This window comes from Phyllostomus discolor, chromosome 5 (assembly GCF_004126475.2).
Source record: "Phyllostomus discolor isolate MPI-MPIP mPhyDis1 chromosome 5, mPhyDis1.pri.v3, whole genome shotgun sequence".
In the NCBI taxonomy this organism is placed as follows: Eukaryota; Metazoa; Chordata; class Mammalia; order Chiroptera; family Phyllostomidae; genus Phyllostomus; species Phyllostomus discolor.
Window position 1 is genome coordinate 117481800 of NC_040907.2, and position 19566 is coordinate 117501365.

A 19566-nucleotide genomic window follows, 5' to 3' on the forward strand; every position below is an offset into this window, starting at 1 on the left:
TTGAGGTCCCTTGCAACTCCATGTTAATTTTAGGATATGTTTTTTACATTTCTACAAAAGGGGCCACTGGGATTTTTAGAGGTTGCTTTGAATCTGTAGATTACTTTTGGTAGGATTGCCATCTTATGGTATCATCTTCCAGTTCGTGAATATGGGATATCTTTCCATTTGCTTACATTTTTTAAACTTCTCTTAGTATTTTTCATAGTTGCCATTGTACAAGTCTTCAGCCTATTTTATCTTTTTCTGATTCTACTGTAAATAAGAAAAAAATTTTTTTAAATGTTTTCACATTGTTCATTGCTAGTATATGGAACACAACTTATTTTTTGTGTTGGTTATATATCCTGAAATTTTGTTGAATTAGTTTATAAGTTCTTATTGTTGGGTTTCTGTTTTGTATGTGGATTCCTTAGAAATTCATATCTACAAGATTATGTTATCTGCAAATAAAGGTAGTTTTACTTTTTTCTTTCTAATTTCAGAGCCTTTTATTTCTTTTTCTTGCCCATTTGCTCTGACTGGAACTTCCAGTACAATGTTGAACAGACATGGTGAAAGTGGGCATCCTTGTCTTGTTTCTGATCTTGGGGAGAGAACTTTTAGTTACTCACCATTGAGTATAATGTTAGCTATAGGTTTTTCCATAAGTGCCCTTAATCATGTTGAGGAAATTGTCTTCTACTTCTAGTTTGTTGAGGGTTTATATCATGAGTTGAATTTTTCAAATGCTTTTTCTACATCAAATGTGATGCGATTGTGCAATTTTTCCCCTTCATTCCACCAATATGTCATATTGATTTTTATATTTTAATCCCCTTGCATTCCTCAGATAAATCATCTTTTGTCATGGTGTATAAAAATTTTGCTTGAATATTTTTTGCAGGCTTTTTCTTGTAGAGTCATAAGGAATATTGGGCTATAATTTTTTTTATTCTGATGTCTTTGGCTTTGGTTTCAGTGTAATGCTGGTGAAATAGAATGAGTTAGTAAGTGTTACCTCCTCTTTTATATTTTGGAAAAGTTTGAGAAGGACTGGTGTTTATTCTTCTTTAATAATTGGGGGAGGTTTTATCAGTGAAGATATCTGTTCCTAGGTTTTTCTTCATTGTAAGGTTTTTGATGGCTGATTCATTCTCTTGACTTGCTATAGGTCTTTCATATTTCCACTTCTTCTTGATTCAATGTTTATAGTTTGTATGTTTCTAGAATTTTGTTCATTTCATCTAGGTTATCTAAGTGGCATATAATTATCCATAGCATTCTCTTCTAATCATTTTTATTTCTGTAAGTTCTGTAGTAATGTCACTACTTTTTTTTCTGGTTTTAATAATTTGTCTTCTCTTTTTGGTATCTTTTTTTCATTGAACTAAACATTCATCAGTTTCATTGAGTTTTTTGAAGAACCAACTTTTCATTTTGTTGATTGTTTTGTTTTTCTCATCTGTATTTCATTTATCTCTGCTCTAATTTTTATTATTTTCTTCTCTAACTTTGGGTTTAACATGCTTTCCCTTTTCTGAGTTATTAAGGCATAAAATTAGGTTATTGACTTGGAATTTTTCTTTTTTTAAATATACGCATTTATAGCTATAAATTTCCCTTTGTTCACTGCTTTTGCTGTGTACCATAAGTTTTGATATAATTTGTTTTAATTTTCCATCATCTCAGAGTATTTTCTAATTTCCCTTGTAATTTCTTTTCAGTCCATTATTGTCCAAGATTATGTAGGTAATTTCCCTGTATTTGTAAGTTATGTAGTTTTCCTTTTGTTACTGATTTCCAACTCTGTTCCATTGCAAAAAAAAAAAGATGGTTTGTATAATTTTAATCTTTTCAAATTTACTTAGTTGTTTTGTCATGTAATATATGGTCTATCATAAAAAGTGTTCCATGTGCTTATGAGAGGAGTATGTATTTTGTTGTTGGGTGCAGTTTTCATCAGTTAGTGCTCATCTATAATGTTGTTCAAATCCTCTATTTCTTATTGATCTGTACAGTTTACTTATACATTATTGAATACGAGATATTGATCTCTTAACTATTGATACTAGAATTTTTTATCAACAGTTTATTTTCTCTTTTAATACTTTAAATATGTCATTCCATTGCCTTCTGGGTATGTTGGGGTGGGAGGTTCAGCCCAGTGGGTGCCTAACTCAAATGTGAGATGACAAGGGTCGGTACAAAGGTGACTAGCTATGGACATGGAAATGAAGGGGGAGAATCCCAAGGCACTATTGTGGGAAATTTTATATGGATAATAAAGGACTAGAAATTGAAATAACCTCCAGGTTTTCAAGCCTTGGAAGTTAGGAGTATATGTGTTTGGGGGAAGGGATGATTTTATTTTATTTAATTAAAAAAGATTTTAGTTATTTATTTTCAGAGAGAGGGGAAGGGAGGGAGAAAGAGAGGGAGAGAAACATTGATGTGGAAGAGAAACATCAATTGGTTGTCTATTGTGCGTGCCATGACTGGGGGTGGGGGGCAAACCCACAACCTAGACATGTGTTCTGATCTGGAATCAACCTGACAATGCTTTGTTTTGTAGACCGATGCCCAATCAACTGAACCACAGCCATTAGGGCAGAGGGGATGATTTCAATAAAAAAAGTTCTGAAAAATGACAATGTATGTATGGATTTTTTTTTTAGTTGTAATCAGCAACCAGGCTTAAGCACCACAGGGTGAGGCAGAGTAATTCCTGTGGGTGGGGGTGTAGCTTCCCCTTAGGCTGATGCCATTCAGACAGGGGTGCTGTGCTTGAGAGAGATGACTCCTGTTGTATGAGGAATGACTCAGCACAGGGATCCTGGTGTCTGTTCTTTCATTTCTTTACCCAGAGCCACCAACCCCAGGCTCCCCTCAAGTGTCTGTAGTCCACTCTGCCCTCCCTTTGCTGGGGCCCAGGGTAAGTAGTTGCAAATGAAATTTTGTACATTGGCCCTTTAAGAAGTGTAGGAGACTGTTCTGTGTGGCATGCCCCCGGCTTCCACTTGAAGATGCACAGGACTCATGCCCACGGATAGGTTCTCCCATGGAGAATTAGGCCTGCAATGTACCTAGGCTGCTTTGAGACTAGCTTTTGCTAAAACTCCCTTACCCTGGATTGAGACAGCAAGTGCTTACTGTAACTTCCTAAAATCCATGCTATAATTCCCCAGTACAGAGTGTAACTGGTTCAACTACTTTTCTGTTTTCATTTGCAAATATCCTTCTTCTGTGATGTGATTAGCAGCATCAGCTCCTTTGTTTTCTGTAAAAGATAACCACCTAAAGCCAACCTGTACATAGTAAAAGAGGACCATCATGTAATGTGCAAAGAAACCCAATAAAGGGCTGTCATGGCAGAGGCCATGGCTTTTGCTCCCCTTGAGAGTGAAGTCATTTGCCCTTTTCCTCCACAGGACTTGGTAGTCCATGTGAATGTCTTGTGTCACATCCGCAACGTGGTGGACCCCACAAGCCAGGGTCTGCATCAAAGAGGCTCTGCAACTCCAACCATCTCTCTCTGGTAGACAGAAACCTTGCTGCTTTTCACAGTTGGATATTACCTGAGTTCCTTTTCAGTTCTGATGTTAGAGATCCCAGCTTGGGGTTTAGACACCACATGTCTCAGGGAGAACCCCCAACTGCTGAAATATCCCTCTGTCACTTCAGCTCTTGCCCACAGGAGCCCAGGCCAGCCCTCTCGAATTTCCTCTGCACTACCTACCAGTCACATTGTAGTGAAGTGTTTTCTTCTGTCTGTCTGTGGTTATAAGGCTTTTCTCCAATTAGTGTTCAGATGGTTATTCTAGATGATCTCTCTACAGTTTAGTTCTAATTCCAGATTGGTTCAGGGAGGAGGCTAGTGTAGCTTCCACTTACTCCTCCACCATCTTGGATTTGCATTTTATTATATGACCATCTCAGAGACTATTCCTCTTCAGTTTACTTTGGGATCAAGGCAGGAGTTTTAACTCTTGTCTCTAATTTTGGAATCTTCTTTCATTAATCTAGCTTGGATTTCTCTGTCAGGTAGAAACTTGCATTTCTTTGCCTCTGCATGGCTACTTACCACTGAGTCCCAGCTCTTGGCTTGTCTGGCTTTCCAGCCCTCCTCCGACCTGGCCTCTGAGCCTTACTGTCTCCCTGTAATTCCTATAATTCCTGCCATCTCCACCTCCCTCCCCTGCAACAATTAAAAAAAAATCTTTAATTCCTTTGGGTCCAGCTCAGGTTCTGCTTTTTCCATGAAGCCTTTCCACATTTCTTTATTCTTTTTCAGAGTAGCTATTGCATACATGGTGCTTATTTGGACTTTTTACTGAATGAAGATGACATATTGCTGAAATTACCTAAAATTTTAAAAATATACTGTCTGAATCAATTTTATATTTCTTTCATAAATGAGTAATTCATGTTCCAGGATAACATATGGGGGAAAGGTTTGTGCTTAAATTAAAAGGGCAAAGAAATAAATCATCTTGATAATGTTCCGTGTGGTTATAATGCCATTTAGGTTAGGGGAGCTTCTTGCCAAAGCTTAGAAACATTTGCATTTAAACAGCATTTCAGTTGGATGCACACTCCACTTCTGCCCGAGTTTTAGGTCATCAAAACTACCCTTTTTCCTGCCTGTGGCACAGCCATCAGGCCTGGCAGTGCAGGGGCCAGAGAAGGACACCACATGGCCAGGCGTTTTCCATTATTTCTGCTGCGTCATGGTATTACCTGGGATCAGAGGCCCTCAGATTTCCTTCATGAAACCACTCAGTGTGGCTTACATGCACTGTTTATTGGCAACATGGTCTTCCCCCTGGTATTTTTCATTCAGAGATTCATCAAGATAAATCTGGCTAAAAATCAGATTTGTTTTCAAAGCCAAGTTTCCTCAGAAGCTAGTTAGCAAAGATTCAGAGTTGAAGGTTGTTGCTAAAGTGAAATCAACTGCAGGCCTTTGACACATTGAATTGGATTTTGGTCGCTAGTGGGGCTGGCGGTGTGGGGGGGGTGCAGTAGGGTAATTCATGCGTAAGGGAGAACAGGACAGTTTGTGTGCATAAGGAAAGCTTTAATTTGAGTTTATGATAACAAATTGGGGCTACTAAGTCCTTGTGAGTTCAACTCTAAATAAGTACATCATTGCCAAGATCTGCCAATTCTTTTTGAAAGGAGCAGATTGAAGCTATGATTTTAACTCTTGGTTGAAGTATTTCTTCCTTTTCTGCTACTTCTTTTATGTCACTGGTAAAACTTTATTATAAAATGGAAATCTTTTTGCTAATTCAGTGTTGCCAGGGCCTTGCATTTTATCTTTTGCAACAGTGTGTCAATGACTAAATATCTTCACTGCAGCAGCACAGTAATATTAAACAGAGAAATTGAAAATAGCCATTAGGGGATGAATGGTTGATATCAGGTTGGCCAAAAAGCTTGTTTACTTTTTAATGTGCAATAGCTGTAGTAGTGCTTAGTTGTCTTTAAATTCATCCAAAACAATTTTGTTAGATTGTATTGTGAGAGCTGTCACATCAGAGTGCATTAAAAAACATTAAAATTGGTGAATTTTTGTACAGCCATTTTAATATTGAAGATGGAAAAAATACACAACGTTTTTGGTGTATTATGCCTTATTATTTCAAGAAAGGTAATAACACTACTGAAATGCAAAACAAGATCTGTGCAGTGTATGAAGGTGTTGTAACTGATCAAACATATCAAAAGTGGTTCATGGAGTTTCTTGGTACTATTGCTATTTAGGCCAAATAATTCTTTGCTGTGAGATTGTCTTATGCATTGGAAGATATCTAGCAACACCCCTGGCCTCTACCCACTAAAAGCCAATAGTGGGAGATAGCCAACATATTCAAAATATCCAAATCAATAAAGTTATTGATAAAAAAATGAAAAACATATCTTTTATTTTATGGAAAAAACTAAATGGACTTTTTCGCCAACCCAATATATCCTATTGTAGGATATTGTTCAAATGCTAAGAAGTGAAGTCTCTCTGTATGGAGAAATGTGAAGAGGACTGCAGTATTTTGGGGGAGGGAAGCAAGATACAAAATAACATATTGTGCTTTGATCTATTGTGTTTCACAGTATGTTGCATATTTTACAAATTGAAGGCAAGACCCTCCATCAGTGAAAAGATTATGACACACTTTATTGCAATACTTTATTGTGGCAGTACTGGGTGATCTGGAACAGAACCTAGAGTATCTCTGAGGTTTGCCTGTATACAATGTCTTATTTTTGCTCAGAAAACATCATGTACATGTACACAGAAGATACTTAATATTAGGTAATATTTATCAAACTCTTATTGTGTATAGCACTGTGCTCATTACCCACCCAAATGACGTAATTTAGTTCTCACAACACTTATGAGTTAGGTAATTGTTTAGTTGTTTTACAGATGACGAAACAGCAGCCTGGAAAGGTTATGAAGCCTGCCCAGAGTGCATAGTAGGTAAGAAGCAAAACTGGGATCCAGCCTGAAGCCTGCACTCCCAGCACCATGCTTGATGTGCTTCTTGTTAACATTAGTCTGCTGAAGGATATAAGCTGGTCTAGCATTTATGTAGTAGAGGTGTCGTGTAAGACTCATACATGAGATGGGTACTGAACTAGGCATCTTCCAGATCCTTCCCTCACTCTGAATTTGTGTCCGGCTGCAGAAGCCTTCTGAAAGTGTCACTTCTCTGTACAGAACATGCTCCCCACCAACCCCTCCAGTGCCTCCCCACCCCATGGTGCTATGATTCATTTTGGAATTCAGAAGGCAGTTAGGTTGCTTTGTTTTCAGACTTCTTGCAACCTTGATGAGTACTTGATACTTAAATTTCACCCTGCTCTTAAAACATATCTATAACATAATGGCTACAGTTCTAACTGGTAGGATAACCTCAGTTTGTAGTTCACATTAAACATTAGCTCATATTGCCTCCAGATTTGGAACCAATGTACCCAGAAGAAATTTACAAAGAGACAGCAATGTTGAAATAGTTTAAGTGCAAACAGGGGAATTCCTGTGTGCTGACCAAGGACCAGGCTATATTGTCTAAAGTCCCTGTTTGATTACTCATTTTTCCATCCCATCTTGGGGTCTTTTCCTCTCTGAACTTTCAGCAGTCTGTGCCTGAGCATTCCAGCTCATTCATTGTTAAATGCCTCAGATTAAGTACATATATGTAAAGTGTCTTACTTTATCTCTGAAGAGGTCACTTCAATATGGTTTTCATTACTGCTGCTGATGATCAGTTGGCAAAACTCAAGAACTGGAGCCCCAGAAAAAAATTTTTAATGTTCATATTATAAGTACAGAGAGGATTTGGCCACCAGCATTGTTAGTTGGGATTATTACATCCTATATTTTGCTTCCCACAGTCTACCCTTTGATGCATCAAGTTTTCGTTGATTACTTTTCATTGCTTTCTAGTGATTACCTCCACCCATTCTCATTTTCTGTGATCTCAGTTCCCTATTGTCCTTGGGCCTGAGGATGCAGCTAGATCTGAGAGTGGGAGAGAGTGGAGAAATGCTATCATTTAGTGCATAAACTGATTAAAGATATAATCCTGTTTATTACATTTTTTTGGTCAAAGCAAAAATAATGCAAGAGTTATGTGAGCAGGATGTTTATCAAGTATATAGAGATGAATATGTATATCTTTAATTTATCATCTGGATACTTTGGGGAAGTAACTCTGGCAATTTCCCTCAAGAGTCCTTTCAAAAAAACACACTGTTCTTTTTTAAAAAGCCCAGATGCTTTTTAAACATCTTCCTTCTTATTGTGATTGACAGCATTGTAGAGAAGTTGACAGCTTAGGTGATTTCTATTAGCAGAAAAATGTGAACCCAAAAGCTTTTCCTCAAAAATGAATCTGTTGTGTAACATCTAAGCGGACTTAGAGTGCAGGTACATGCTTTTGCTCTGAGAAGATGGAAGAAGGGGAAGAGCCCAATCCAGGCAAAGTGTGGGGGAGTAGGGGGAGCACCCAGCTGCAGAGGCACCCTGTTTTACCTAACTATATTTCTGGGAAAATGATTTCTTGCTGCCTGTTTATATCCCTGAGTAACCACAGGTCCCCACCCTCCAACATGGGATGTTAACCTTGGAACAATATGGAGATTAGCTGCAGAGATGAAACAGGGGCCCAAAAGAGCTTCAGTTCTGCAGAATCTGTACATCCTTTTTCCCCATACTTTGACCAGATGCTAAGGCTTGGGAAATTAGAGCTAAAGACTGAAATTCCTCAAGGTAAGAAGCGCCCCCCACTCCCAGGAAATGGACTCCTCCAGTTTTCTCACATGATTATGCAGGCACTTTCACTTTTCCATATATAGGAGTCACTCAGGAGCAAGCTCTGACCAGTCGGAGGGAGTGACACATCCACATTCATTCCCTCCCTTCTCACCCATCCTCACCTTACTCTCGAATGCTCACAGGCAGTTAGGCAGAAGTACTCCCTGTGGTCCTGCCAGAGACAAGTCTGTTGAGTTTAAGAAAAAAAAAAAAACTGAGGCAAAGTAACAGCCTTAAAACTGTTGCCTTGAAGAAGCTGGGTGAAGAACTGTGAAAAGATGAATGGACCAGTGGATGGCTTGTGTGACAATTCTCTAAGTGCAGAAGGAGCCTTCATGTTCACATCTGAATCTGTAGGAGAGGGACACCCAGGTAAGTAGGTTAACTGGGACCAAAGGTGACCTGTGCTGAGTGAGTTGCTTTTACTAGAAGTCTTAAAACAGTTTGTGTTAGTTACCATAAGGGATCTCTGGACGAACAATATGAAGTATTTTTACTCTATTTGTAGTTTTGTAAAATAGTCACATATGCAATGATAAATTGTAAGTTAATGAAGCTGAAGGTTCATGCTGCCACCATCCCGGGCATCTCAGCATGGTGGGTCTGTGACAGAGAACATGCAGCTGGTTGTCTAAAGATAATCATGGACATAAAATGTGTCATTAGCTACAAACATTTTATGTATTTTTTTAGTAAATCTTTAATTTGTTATCAATGAACAACTTAAGTCAACAGAGAAGATTCCCTCAAATAAGATCGTGGATTACTAAGTTTTTTGTGTAAAGCACGTATAGTTTGTTTGTTTGTTTGTTTGTTTGTTTATCTTCATATGATATCATTTTTCATTGCTTTTAAAAAGAGGGGAAAGAAGAGAGAAACATTTATGTGAGAGAGAAGCATCGATTGGTTGCCTTCCTGTGCGCATTCTGACTGGGAATCAAACCCACAACCTTTTGGTTACATGGATGATGCTCCAACCAACTTGAGCCATACTGGCCAGGGACAAAAGCACATGTAGTTTAGAAATGAATGGCCATGCGTACTAATAGGTGCTAAGATTCATCTCTAGGTTCTAGAAGTCTCAGATATGTTATCTAAAAGAAGTTAAAGATGACTTCTTGAAGAGGAAGAAAATTCAAGCTTTTTTGGCGGGGGGGGGGGGGGGTACCTGGAAGGTAGGGGGACTGTGATGTGGGGAAATGAGGGAGGCTTCTGTGCTGACAGTGAAGACCATAATCAGAGCATCAAGTTTTAGAAGCGTGGTTCTCAAACTTCAGAGTAAAATATGAGTGTGGGGCCCCACCCCCAAACTTTCTGATTTAGTAGGTCTTGGATGAGGCTCGAGAATCTGCATTTTTAGTAGGTTCCCAATCTGCTGTTTGTGTGGGAAACACACTTTGACACCATTGTTCTAGGAAAACTCCAGGGGGATAGACACACTGATTTATGTATTTAAATGCTTCTTCAAAATTCATTTGAGTAGTTGAAGTTTTGGGTAACTTACCACCAAGTCTACCTTTTTTCTTCATCCTCCTCATTCTTGTTCTTTCTCAAAGAGATTTAACTTCCGTACCTTGTAACTCATCATTACACATCTCAAAATACACTACTCCTTCCATATGTTTTAGTCAGTGGTTCTCAACAGGGGCAATTTTGTCTCTTTTCACCTAAGGATATTTCAGAACGTCTAGAAACATTTTTGGTTGTCAGAACTATGGAAGGGGATTGATATACGGCCATTCGGTGGGTAGAGGCTGGACGTGTTTCTGAATGCCTTGCATGCACAAGACCATCCCCCCACAACAAAGAATTTTCTGGCCCCAAAGGTCAATAGTGCCACTGTTGGGAAACCTTGGGTTTTGTAAGTGACTTACCTGAATTCAATGTAAATAGCCTCTTTTATTATACATAGTTTTATAAAGTTTATAGGTTCACTGTACTCAAAATCTCAGATCCATTGCTATGTCTGGCAAATTCTGGACAGCTCCCTGGCTTTTGAAGGCCATGTATAGGTTGGGGTTTGCTACGCCTAGAGGAAGTGGGTTGTTTTGGCCTGAAGTAGCCAGTGTTCCCATGGTACAGACAGCAATGTGCTCAATGGACAGAAAAGGAAAATTCCAGCCAATCGGTTGTTTTCTCTGCTGAACAGCAGACCTTTGGTTTGTCTGATTCTTTCACTTGCCAGTAAAAATTAACTGTCCTCATAACTAAGTCAGTTTTCACTAAGGTTTGGTGACTTTCTGCTTGTTATTCCAGTGCTAAATTCCTCTCCACCAAAAATATAAAATTAATGCTTCTTTTTTAACTTCCAAAAAAACTAACTATTGACTATCTTAAGGCTACTAAGTGACAGTGATAAAAATTTCCAAAGCCTAAAGAAACAGTTCTGAAGGGCCTCCTTAGATGACGTCTTAGTCTGTCAAGCTAACTTGATACCCTTGCTCGACTCCAGCTTTATCCCTAATATCCTTTATCCCATTTCCCTGTGTGCACTGGGGCCATGTGACCTGTGTCCTTTCAACAAGTAGAGTCATCATGATCAGCATGTGAGTAGCTCCTAAGAGTCCTGATGAGTAAGCCTAAAGTGGGTGTTTGAGCTGTGAGAGGTCTGCATTAGTAGGGGTACGCAGAGGCTGTGGACTCATATAAACTTAGATTTACAACCAGATCTGCCATTGTGGGTGGATAGATAGAAAAACTCAAATGTGTGTTTTTTTCTCTTTTTAAATTTTTCAATTGCAGTTGACATTCAATATTATATTAGTTTCAAGTGTATTGCATAGTGGTTAAACATTTATATAGCTTACAAAATGATCACCCCAATAAGTCTAGTACCCATCTGACAGCATACATAATTGTTACAATATTAATAGTTCCCTATTACTATATTCCCTATACTGTACTTTACATCCCCATGTCAAGTTACTACCAATTTGTACTTCTTAACCCCTACCCCCTTTTTACCCAATACCCTAGCTGCCCTCCCTTGTGGCAACCATCAGTTTGTTCTCTGTATCTATGAGTTTGTTTCTGTTTTGTTTGTTTATTTTGTTTTTAGATTCCAGATATTGGTGAAATCACATGGTTTTTGTCTTTCTCTGTCTGACTTAGCATAATACCCTTTAGGTGCAACCATATATTTAATACCACTTTCTGGAAGGAAAAATTGGGGAGTTCACCTTTAATGACAAATTAACATTTTAAATTATAGAATTAATATGTGCTTGTGAGAGAACTACTTGATTCTGGATCCAAATTCTTAACTTAAAAACTTTAAAAAATAAGAGAAACACATGGAAACTTTCAGAGGTGATAGATATGTTTGTTACCTTGATCTGATGATGGTAACACGAGTGCATGCATACATCCAAACTCACCACATTGTATATGTTAATTATATGCAAAGTTTTCATAGACCAAATATATCTCAATAATTCTGGAATAAATCGTATTAATTTACTAAGAGCAGACTCTGGTTATTTTGAACACTAAATGAATGTAGTATGTGTAAATAGATGTCACCTTTATTTCTGAATTTGTGAACCTTGGCAGTTCACATAACCCCAAAGCAAGAACAGATTTTTCCACAGTGCTGTTGAGTGGTCTACATGCTCATCTATGTAGAGCTTTTAAGGCAAATACAGAACAAGGTCAAATGCCAGCTCATGCTGAACTGTTGTCAGTACCACCTTGACTGACTGAGGAGGTCAAAACCAGCTATTAGAATACCTAGGCTTTAGAAGACTGAGTGATTGTGGGAGGATGGGAGAGCTGCTTGTGGAAATGGTTTGCAAAACAGTAGTGATATACAGATGTTCTCTCACAGAGTCCTTCTGGGTAGAGTCATGGAACTAGGCATGGTGTTTTATAGCCACAGACTGCATCTTGTGGAACTTGTAGTACAGTGCATCTGCATGTCCCTTCTGATTTTACATCTTGGCACCTGATCTCACTGATGTTATTGACTACTTTAGCTTCTATATACAGGACTTTTCTAGACCTTAGAATTAAAAGGGATATGTTGAGGAATGAGAGACTTTTTAGTTTGAAGAATGTGTGTCTTTCTTTTTTTTTTAAAGAATACTATGATTTTATACATCATACAAAAGTAGGCAGACACAACAAGAAATTCAAAAAAATTTCAAACATTTTTAAAAAGTATCCTCTTAGGTAGATTTGTTATATAAACTGACAACATATTTGTAATGGTTTGTTATACCTAGTATTTCTGTGATTCTTACACATGTTCGTTCCTTTCCAGACAAGATTTGTGATCAGATCAGTGATGCAGTGCTAGATGCCCACCTCAAGCAGGACCCCAATGCCAAGGTGGCCTGTGGTAAGAAACGCCTGAGCCCCTCCTGCAAGAGACATGAGTTGTTGAGCTGGAACCTTTTGCCTGTGTTGAAGCTCCCATCTCAGCAGGGAGTTGGGAGGGCAACAGGGGTGATTAAGTCTACTTCTCTCATTTTACTATGGGGGTAGTGGAAATAGCTGAATCGGGGTCTTGGCCAAGGTCACAAGTAGTCGTGCGTACCATGGAGACCACACACAGCCTCGCTCTCTTCACTGTCGGTGCCCTGCACTGTCTGCTGCACAGAGCAACCTTTCCTTCTCCAGTGCCATCCTAGCCCCTATATAAGTACTAGGACCCTATGTCTCTCTGAGGTTAGACTTCACCCTAGCATCTCTGTAAACAGCTGAAGACAAGGCTGGCCTGCCTTTATTTTTTGCTCAGGATCTCACTCCCTAAATCCTGCAAGTGAGTTTTAGCAGTAAAGGAGTGGAAGAGCTCCAGATATGTCAACTTCATTCTTTTCTTTTAAAGTATATTTTATTGATTATGCTATTACAGTTGTCCCATTTTTTCTCCCCTTTAACCCCTCTGCCCTGTACCCCCCTGTCTCCAGCATTCTCCCCACTTAGTTCATGTCTATGGGTCATACACATAAGTTCTTCAGCTTCTCCATTTCCCATACTATTCTTAATATCCTCCTGCCTATTTTGTACCTATCAATTATGCTTCTTATTCCCTGTACCTTTCCCCGCATTTTCCCCTCTCCCCCTGCCCACTGATAACCTTCCAAGTTATCTCCATTTCTATAATTAACTTCCTCTTCTAGTTGTTTGCTTAGTTTGTTTTTGTTTTAGGTTCAGTTGTTGATAGTTGTGAGTTTGTTGTCATTTACTATTCATAGATTTCATCTTCTTTTTCTTAGATAAATCCTTTTAACATTTCATATAATAAAGGCTTGGTGATGATGAACTCCTTTAACTTGACTTTATCTGAGAAGCACTTTATCTGCCCTTCCATTCTAAATGAAAGCTTTACTGGATAGAGCAATCTTGGATGTAGGTCCTTGTCTTTCATGGCTTGGAGTACTTCTTTCCAGCCCCTTCTTGCCTGTAAGATCTCTGTTGAGAAATCAGCTGACAGGCTGATAGGAACTCCTTTGTAGGTAACTGTCTCCCTTTCTCTTGTTGCTTCTAGGATTCTCTCCTTATTTTTATTCTTGGGTAATGTAATTATGATGTGCCTTGGTATGTTTCTCCTTGGGTCCAACTTCTTTGGGACCCTCTGAGCTTCCTGGACTTCCTGGAAGTCTATTTCCTTCACCAGATTGGAGAAGTTCTCCTTTGTTATTTGTTCAAAATAATTTTTCCACTTGTTACTCTTCCTCTTCTCCTTCTGGAACCCATATAATTCAGATGTTGGAACATTTAAAGATGTCCTGGAGGTTCCTAAGCCTCTCCCCTCCCCCCCTTTTTTTTTTTTTTTTGAACTTTTATTTCTTCATTCTTTTCTGGTTGAATGTTTATTCCTTCCTTCTGGTCCACACCGTTGATTTGAATCCTAGTTTCCTTCCCATCACTATTGGTTCCCTGTACATTTTTCTTTATTTCACTTAGCATAGCCTTCATTTTTTTCATCTAATTTGCGACCAAATTCAACCAATCCTGTGAGCATCCTGATCACCAGTGTTTTGTGCATCTGATATGTTGGGTATCTCTTCATCACTTAATGTATTTTTTCTGGTGCTTTGATCTGTTCTTTCGTTTGAGCCTTTTTTTTGTCTTGATGAGCCTGTTACATAGTGAGGGGCGGAGCCTTAGGTGTCCACCAGGGCAGGGCAACCCACGTTGCTGCATTGTGAGGCTGTATGTGGGGCAGGGTTCCAAGAGGGAACTATGGCCTTTGCTCCACTCTCTGCCAGATTTCAGTCACTTCCTGTGCTTCACACAATCAAATTGAGCCCTTCTGATGCTGATTCCCAGGTGTGTGGGCTTGTGTACATTCTAGGACCCTGTGGTTCTCTCCAACAAACTCTCCTGTGAGGCTGGGAGTTTCTCCTGCTACCGCCACAACCTCCACAGGTGTTTTCAGTCAGTGGTTTGAGGCTTTATTTCCCTGCACTGGAACCCTGGATTGTGTGGTCTGCCTCACTCCCCAGTTGTTCCTCTCCGTTTATCTGCGTGTGAATGTGGGACTGCCCACTTTGCCAGCTGCTGCCTTGCCTCAAATCCTCTCTGCGTGCCTGTCTTCACCCCTCCTACTGGTCTGGATGAGTGTCTCTTCTTTAACTCCTTGGTTGTCAGACTTTCATACAGTTCGATTTTCTGTCGGCTTTGGTTGTTTTTTTTGTTGTTGTTTTTAAATTGTTGTTGTCCTTCTTTTGGTTCTGCAAGGAGGCACAGTGTGTCTACCGACATCTCCATCTTGGTCGGAAATCTTGACCTCATTATTTATGATAACAACATACAATCATTGTCTCATTTTAATCCGCACTGCAGTCTTATTATTATTTTCACCTAAGAGTTGAGGAAACAGAGAGAAGCTAAGTAAGTTGTTCAAGATCACACAAGTAGTAAGTACTTGCTATGAAAACTCAAGTGCAATCAATTCTTTTCAAAATGTAGTTCTCCAGATATTTGAAGATGGTCACCAACTGTGCTGGAATTCACTCTTTTTATTAGCATTATTTTCTGTCTAGAATCTATTCCTGGTAAGGTTCTCTGTGATTCTCTTTATCAGCACTGCTGGCACGTGGCCACTACCTTTCCTCCTTCCCTTCCAGAGACAGTGTGTAAGACAGGCATGGTGCTGCTATGTGGGGAGATCACCTCCATGGCCACAGTGGACTACCAGCGAGTGGTGAGAGACACCATCAAACACATTGGCTACGATGACTCTGCCAAGGGTAAGGACAGGACCCCTGCTCTGAATACATGTTGGTCCCTGCTGAGAGAGCCCCCGATGCTGAGTCCCACTGGAGGCTCTGAGTCTTCTGAAAGTGCATGTATCACCAGGGTGAAAACATTCCTATGTCTGCCTATCAGGGACCAGCAGTCGAAGTCTCCTACAACAGAATGGCAGACCAGGTGACGGTGCCCCATTGAGGAGTCTGTGTCCATCCATTGTTAACTATGGTCTTGTTCAATGTCCTGCCTTCTTGGAGCTTTGGAAAGAAAGAAGCTGTGAGGAAAAGAAGCTGCCCTCTGCTGGGGTCCTCTCCTCTGCTGGGCACTGTGATGGTCTCTTTGTACATGTCATTGAACTTAACTGTTTGAGGGACCCTGCTATACTTCTTATGCAGATAAGGAAATTGAGGCTTAAAGATGTAAGTAACTTAAGAGGACATGATCAGTACAGTACATGGCTGCCCCATTTGGGACTCCTGTGCTTTCTGCTATACTATGCTGCTTCATATTATAGACAAGAAGATGACAATTCAGAACTGGTACTGAGCAGGCAAAGGAGGCATGCTGGCCCAGGTTGGCACCAGTGGCAGGCAGTGAAGGAGTCTACAGCACAGGTCCTGTAAGGAATGCGGGAGGAGCACTGTGGTCAGCCATGGATGAGAGCTGGAAGGAACAGAGGGCCCTGTGAGTGGGTAGGCCAGTGAGGTGTCCCTGTAGAGGGGCATCAAAGGACAGGCGTGAGGGCTAGCTGCTGGGAGCCAGTGCCTACTGACACCCCACTTACTTCTCATTTAAGGTGATGTGTGGCATCTTTTTGGGTCAGGGCATGCAGGGATGACATGCCACACATTTATAAGTGAGAGAGCTGTTCATTGTTTGAGGCACAGACACATGCTTGGTGGTGCCACCTTCTGACTCACCTGAACATGTGCAAGTGTTGGATGTTACACAAGAATCACTGGGAAGAGAACCAGTGAGTGCAGGTCAGTTCTCCTAGCTAGGACATGGGGCATTCATATAGGCAACACATTGTCCCAGATCAGCAGCTTCCTGGTATGTGGCCATGCCAAGCCTCCACCCTGTTCTACCATACATTCAAACCTTATTCAAGAGCACACTTTGTTCTGTTAGGGATCAGGAAAATTCCCCAGGAGATAGCATCCCCAGGCCTAGAAAGGACAAAGCTCTGCTGTTGGCTAACGCTTCCATGTGCTGAGCTGTCCATATGCCTGCACCAAAGAGGCCCCATGTGCATGAATGGCCACTGTAGCAAGGACACAGGCTCACTGCTCCTCATGGTGGTTTGCTGCTGAGCCCCTGGGCTCACTGCCCTTTCCAAGCCCTGCTTCTTCCTTTAGTTCCCCAAACTACATTTTTCCAAATCACTTGAAGCCCTTGATTGATTTTTAGCATTAAGAAGATTCATTATTTAGACAGAGTGATTAGACAAAATGCAAAATATTTAATGAAAATTGGTGAGTCTTTGGCAGTTCTCTCAAGGTTGTTCATTAGTTTGTGCCTTCAAAAACATTCACTGGGAGCAGGAGGCAGCCCAGGACAGAGGTAACCTGATATTCCCAGAGTGGGGGCACTACCTGGCATCAGATGGCACAGCACAAGGTGCCCAGTAGGGAGTTGGTGGCATAGTGAACAAGGAAGAGCTGTGGGAGGGTCCAGAGATATTGACTGAAAGCTATCTGATTGGGGTGTGTGGGAACGGGGAGTTGGAGGAGGAGTATTCTAGGCAGAGAGACATGGGGGAGGTAGAAGAGCATGTTGTCTTTAAGGCTACACCCAAGTTCATGTTGGCTGACAGAGTCCATCTGGCAGGGGCAAGGTGAAACTGAGGAGTTCAGGTTTACTTCATTGGGCAGTAGGTCCTCACTTGAAGCATGTACATGGGTTGGATCTGAGTTTGTTGGTTTATTTGCTTGCTTGCTTTAGTTAGCCCATTAGCACCATAGGTAAGAGAATAGACTAGAAAGGAGGTACCAGTTAGTCAGCTTGTCACTAACACTAGACCCTGTGGTGGGCCCCTGTTTGCTTTAGCTCCCCATTCACACAGTCCCTAAGCTGAGGCCTGCACAGTTGGAGGACCAACAGGTAGAAGAACTCAGTGTCTGTGCACAGCACTCCCTCCTGGGGTGCCTTGGACTGGGCTGCTGTGAGCCCAGACTTCCCTGACCCAGTCCCCAGGCTGCTGCACCTGGTCTGGGCAGGATCAGCTCCCATCTCTGTGCCTGAGCTGTGGGGATGGGCAGACAGGGCCTCAGCCTCCAGATATGTGCTTCTTCCTTTGGCTCAGAATCTCAGGATCAGAGGACTCTGACTCTGGGAGCTTCTCTGAGTAGTTCATGCACACTTTATTTGTTCAGTATGTTTAATACACATGCTCTTTGAATTATGATGGGGTAACATCCTGATAACCCCTTCATAACTTGAAAATATCATAAGTCAAAAATGTACTTAATATACCTAAACTATGAACATCACAGTTTAGCCAAGCCTGCCTTATATGTGCTCAGAACACTTGCATTAGCCTGCAGTTGGCAAAAATCATCTAATGCCGTGACTACACTGTAAAATATGGGTTGTTTACCCTGGTGACCATGTGGCTGATTGAGACTGAGCCTTGCTGCTCCTGTCCAGCTTCATGAGATTATATCATACTGAATAATGATAACCCAAGAAAAGATCAAAATTCAAAATTTGAAGTATGGTTTCTATTAAATGCATATCACTTAGGCAACACCATACACTTGGAAAATCCTAAATCAAAGCATTATAAGTCAGGGACTGTCTGTACTTAAATTTGGCTCATACCTGGGCTTCTGAATGGCAGTGTTAGAAGGGCTCTGGGTTTTCACTCAGTTTAGTAATTTTCAACCTGGGTCCTTGGAGGTGCCTGTGGGAGAGCCCAAGGGTGCAGGGCCATGAGTCACCCACCTTCTTATCAGCTAAAGCAGCTGTAGCTGTTATCTGGTTTGTATGTATACAGCAGTTCTGTGTAGGACATAATTTCTAATCAAGGTGTAATTTAATCCAGTAAAATGCACAGTGCAGAATTTTCTCTAACTAAAGAATGTTACCTCATGGTAAGTATACATGGCCTTCCCCATTCCAGGCATCAGCCCTGGGCCCTGACAGACCCCAGCTAGTTAGAGACCACCTCTGCAGCACTAAATGCCATGTCAAGAATGGAACAGTCCACCGGGGGAGCTCACAGCCACCCTGTGTCTGACATGTGCTCCCACTCAGGCCTGTTTTCTCTTCTGCCTAGGCTTTGACTTCAAGACCTGCAATGTGCTGGTGGCTTTGGAGCAGCAGTCCCCAGATATTGCCCAGTGTGTTCATCTAGATAGAAACGAAGAGGATGTTGGGGCCGGAGATCAGGTAACTGAGCACTGAGCATGGGCGCTGGGTCAGGACATCCATGCAGTTCAACATCTCTTGGCCCTGGCCCTGACATGTGCTGGGGAAGTTCCTGAATAATGGATTAACCATACTGTGCGGTGACCCCTCATCCTAGAGGATTGTAGGGAGGCACATGCCTGGAGTGAGCTGCATACCCCTACATCAGGGCAGCAACTCAAGGACCCAACTGGCTGTGGAAGGCTGTGGTTGCTGGTGTGGATTTGAGCTTGTCTCCACCTTGTAGAGGGTTTTGGGCATCAGGGACCATGCCTTCCCCTCCACAAATGCCCAGTGCAAATGTGCCTGTATGAGGTGTCCAATAGATGTCAAAGTGCAGCAAAGCTTTGGATTTGAAGGAAGTTGTCCTGTGTCTAAAGCGGGTGTTGCTCAATTGGTTCTCTCCCTTGCCACAGGGTTTGATGTTTGGCTATGCCACTGATGAGACAGAAGAGTGCATGCCCCTCACCATCATCCTTGCTCACAAACTCAACTCCCGGATGGCAGACCTGCGACGCTCTGGGGTGCTGCCCTGGCTGAGGCCCGACTCAAAGACTCAGGTGAGTCTTTTTTTGACTCCTTGGGAGCTCCAGACATACACTTTAAGCACCCCCAAATCCTCCTGATTCTTGTTCCTATTAAGATCAAAATAT

The 19566-nt window shown here is 41.2% G+C and overlaps 1 protein-coding gene and 1 long non-coding RNA gene across 4 annotated transcripts in view; one reads left to right on the top strand and one right to left on the bottom strand.

Annotated features, from left to right (window-relative positions):
* Positions 1-11739, bottom strand: part of LOC118500799 — a 27349-nt gene extending 15610 nt beyond the window's left edge. For both annotated transcript variants that reach the window (XR_004903380.1, XR_004903379.1), the window contains exons 1-2: positions 11575-11739; positions 8705-8709 (exon numbers count right to left, since the gene is read on the bottom strand). This is a non-coding gene — a long non-coding RNA (uncharacterized LOC118500799). The remainder of the gene's footprint in view (positions 1-8704; positions 8710-11574) is intronic.
* MAT1A (methionine adenosyltransferase 1A) overlaps positions 8346-19566 on the top strand; it is a 22261-nt gene continuing 11040 nt past the window's right edge. Inside the window, exons 1-5 of one of the 2 annotated variants that reach the window (XM_028512864.2) lie at positions 8346-8674; positions 12564-12641; positions 15379-15501; positions 18783-18895; positions 19330-19473. In XM_028512864.2, the coding sequence (XP_028368665.1) occupies positions 8581-8674; positions 12564-12641; positions 15379-15501; positions 18783-18895; positions 19330-19473 (552 nt within the window). In that variant the 5' untranslated portion in view covers positions 8346-8580. Of the gene's footprint in view, positions 8675-10855; positions 10876-12563; positions 12642-15378; positions 15502-18782; positions 18896-19329; positions 19474-19566 lie in introns of those variants that run through there. The other variant, XM_036026743.1, reaches the window with a different exon arrangement.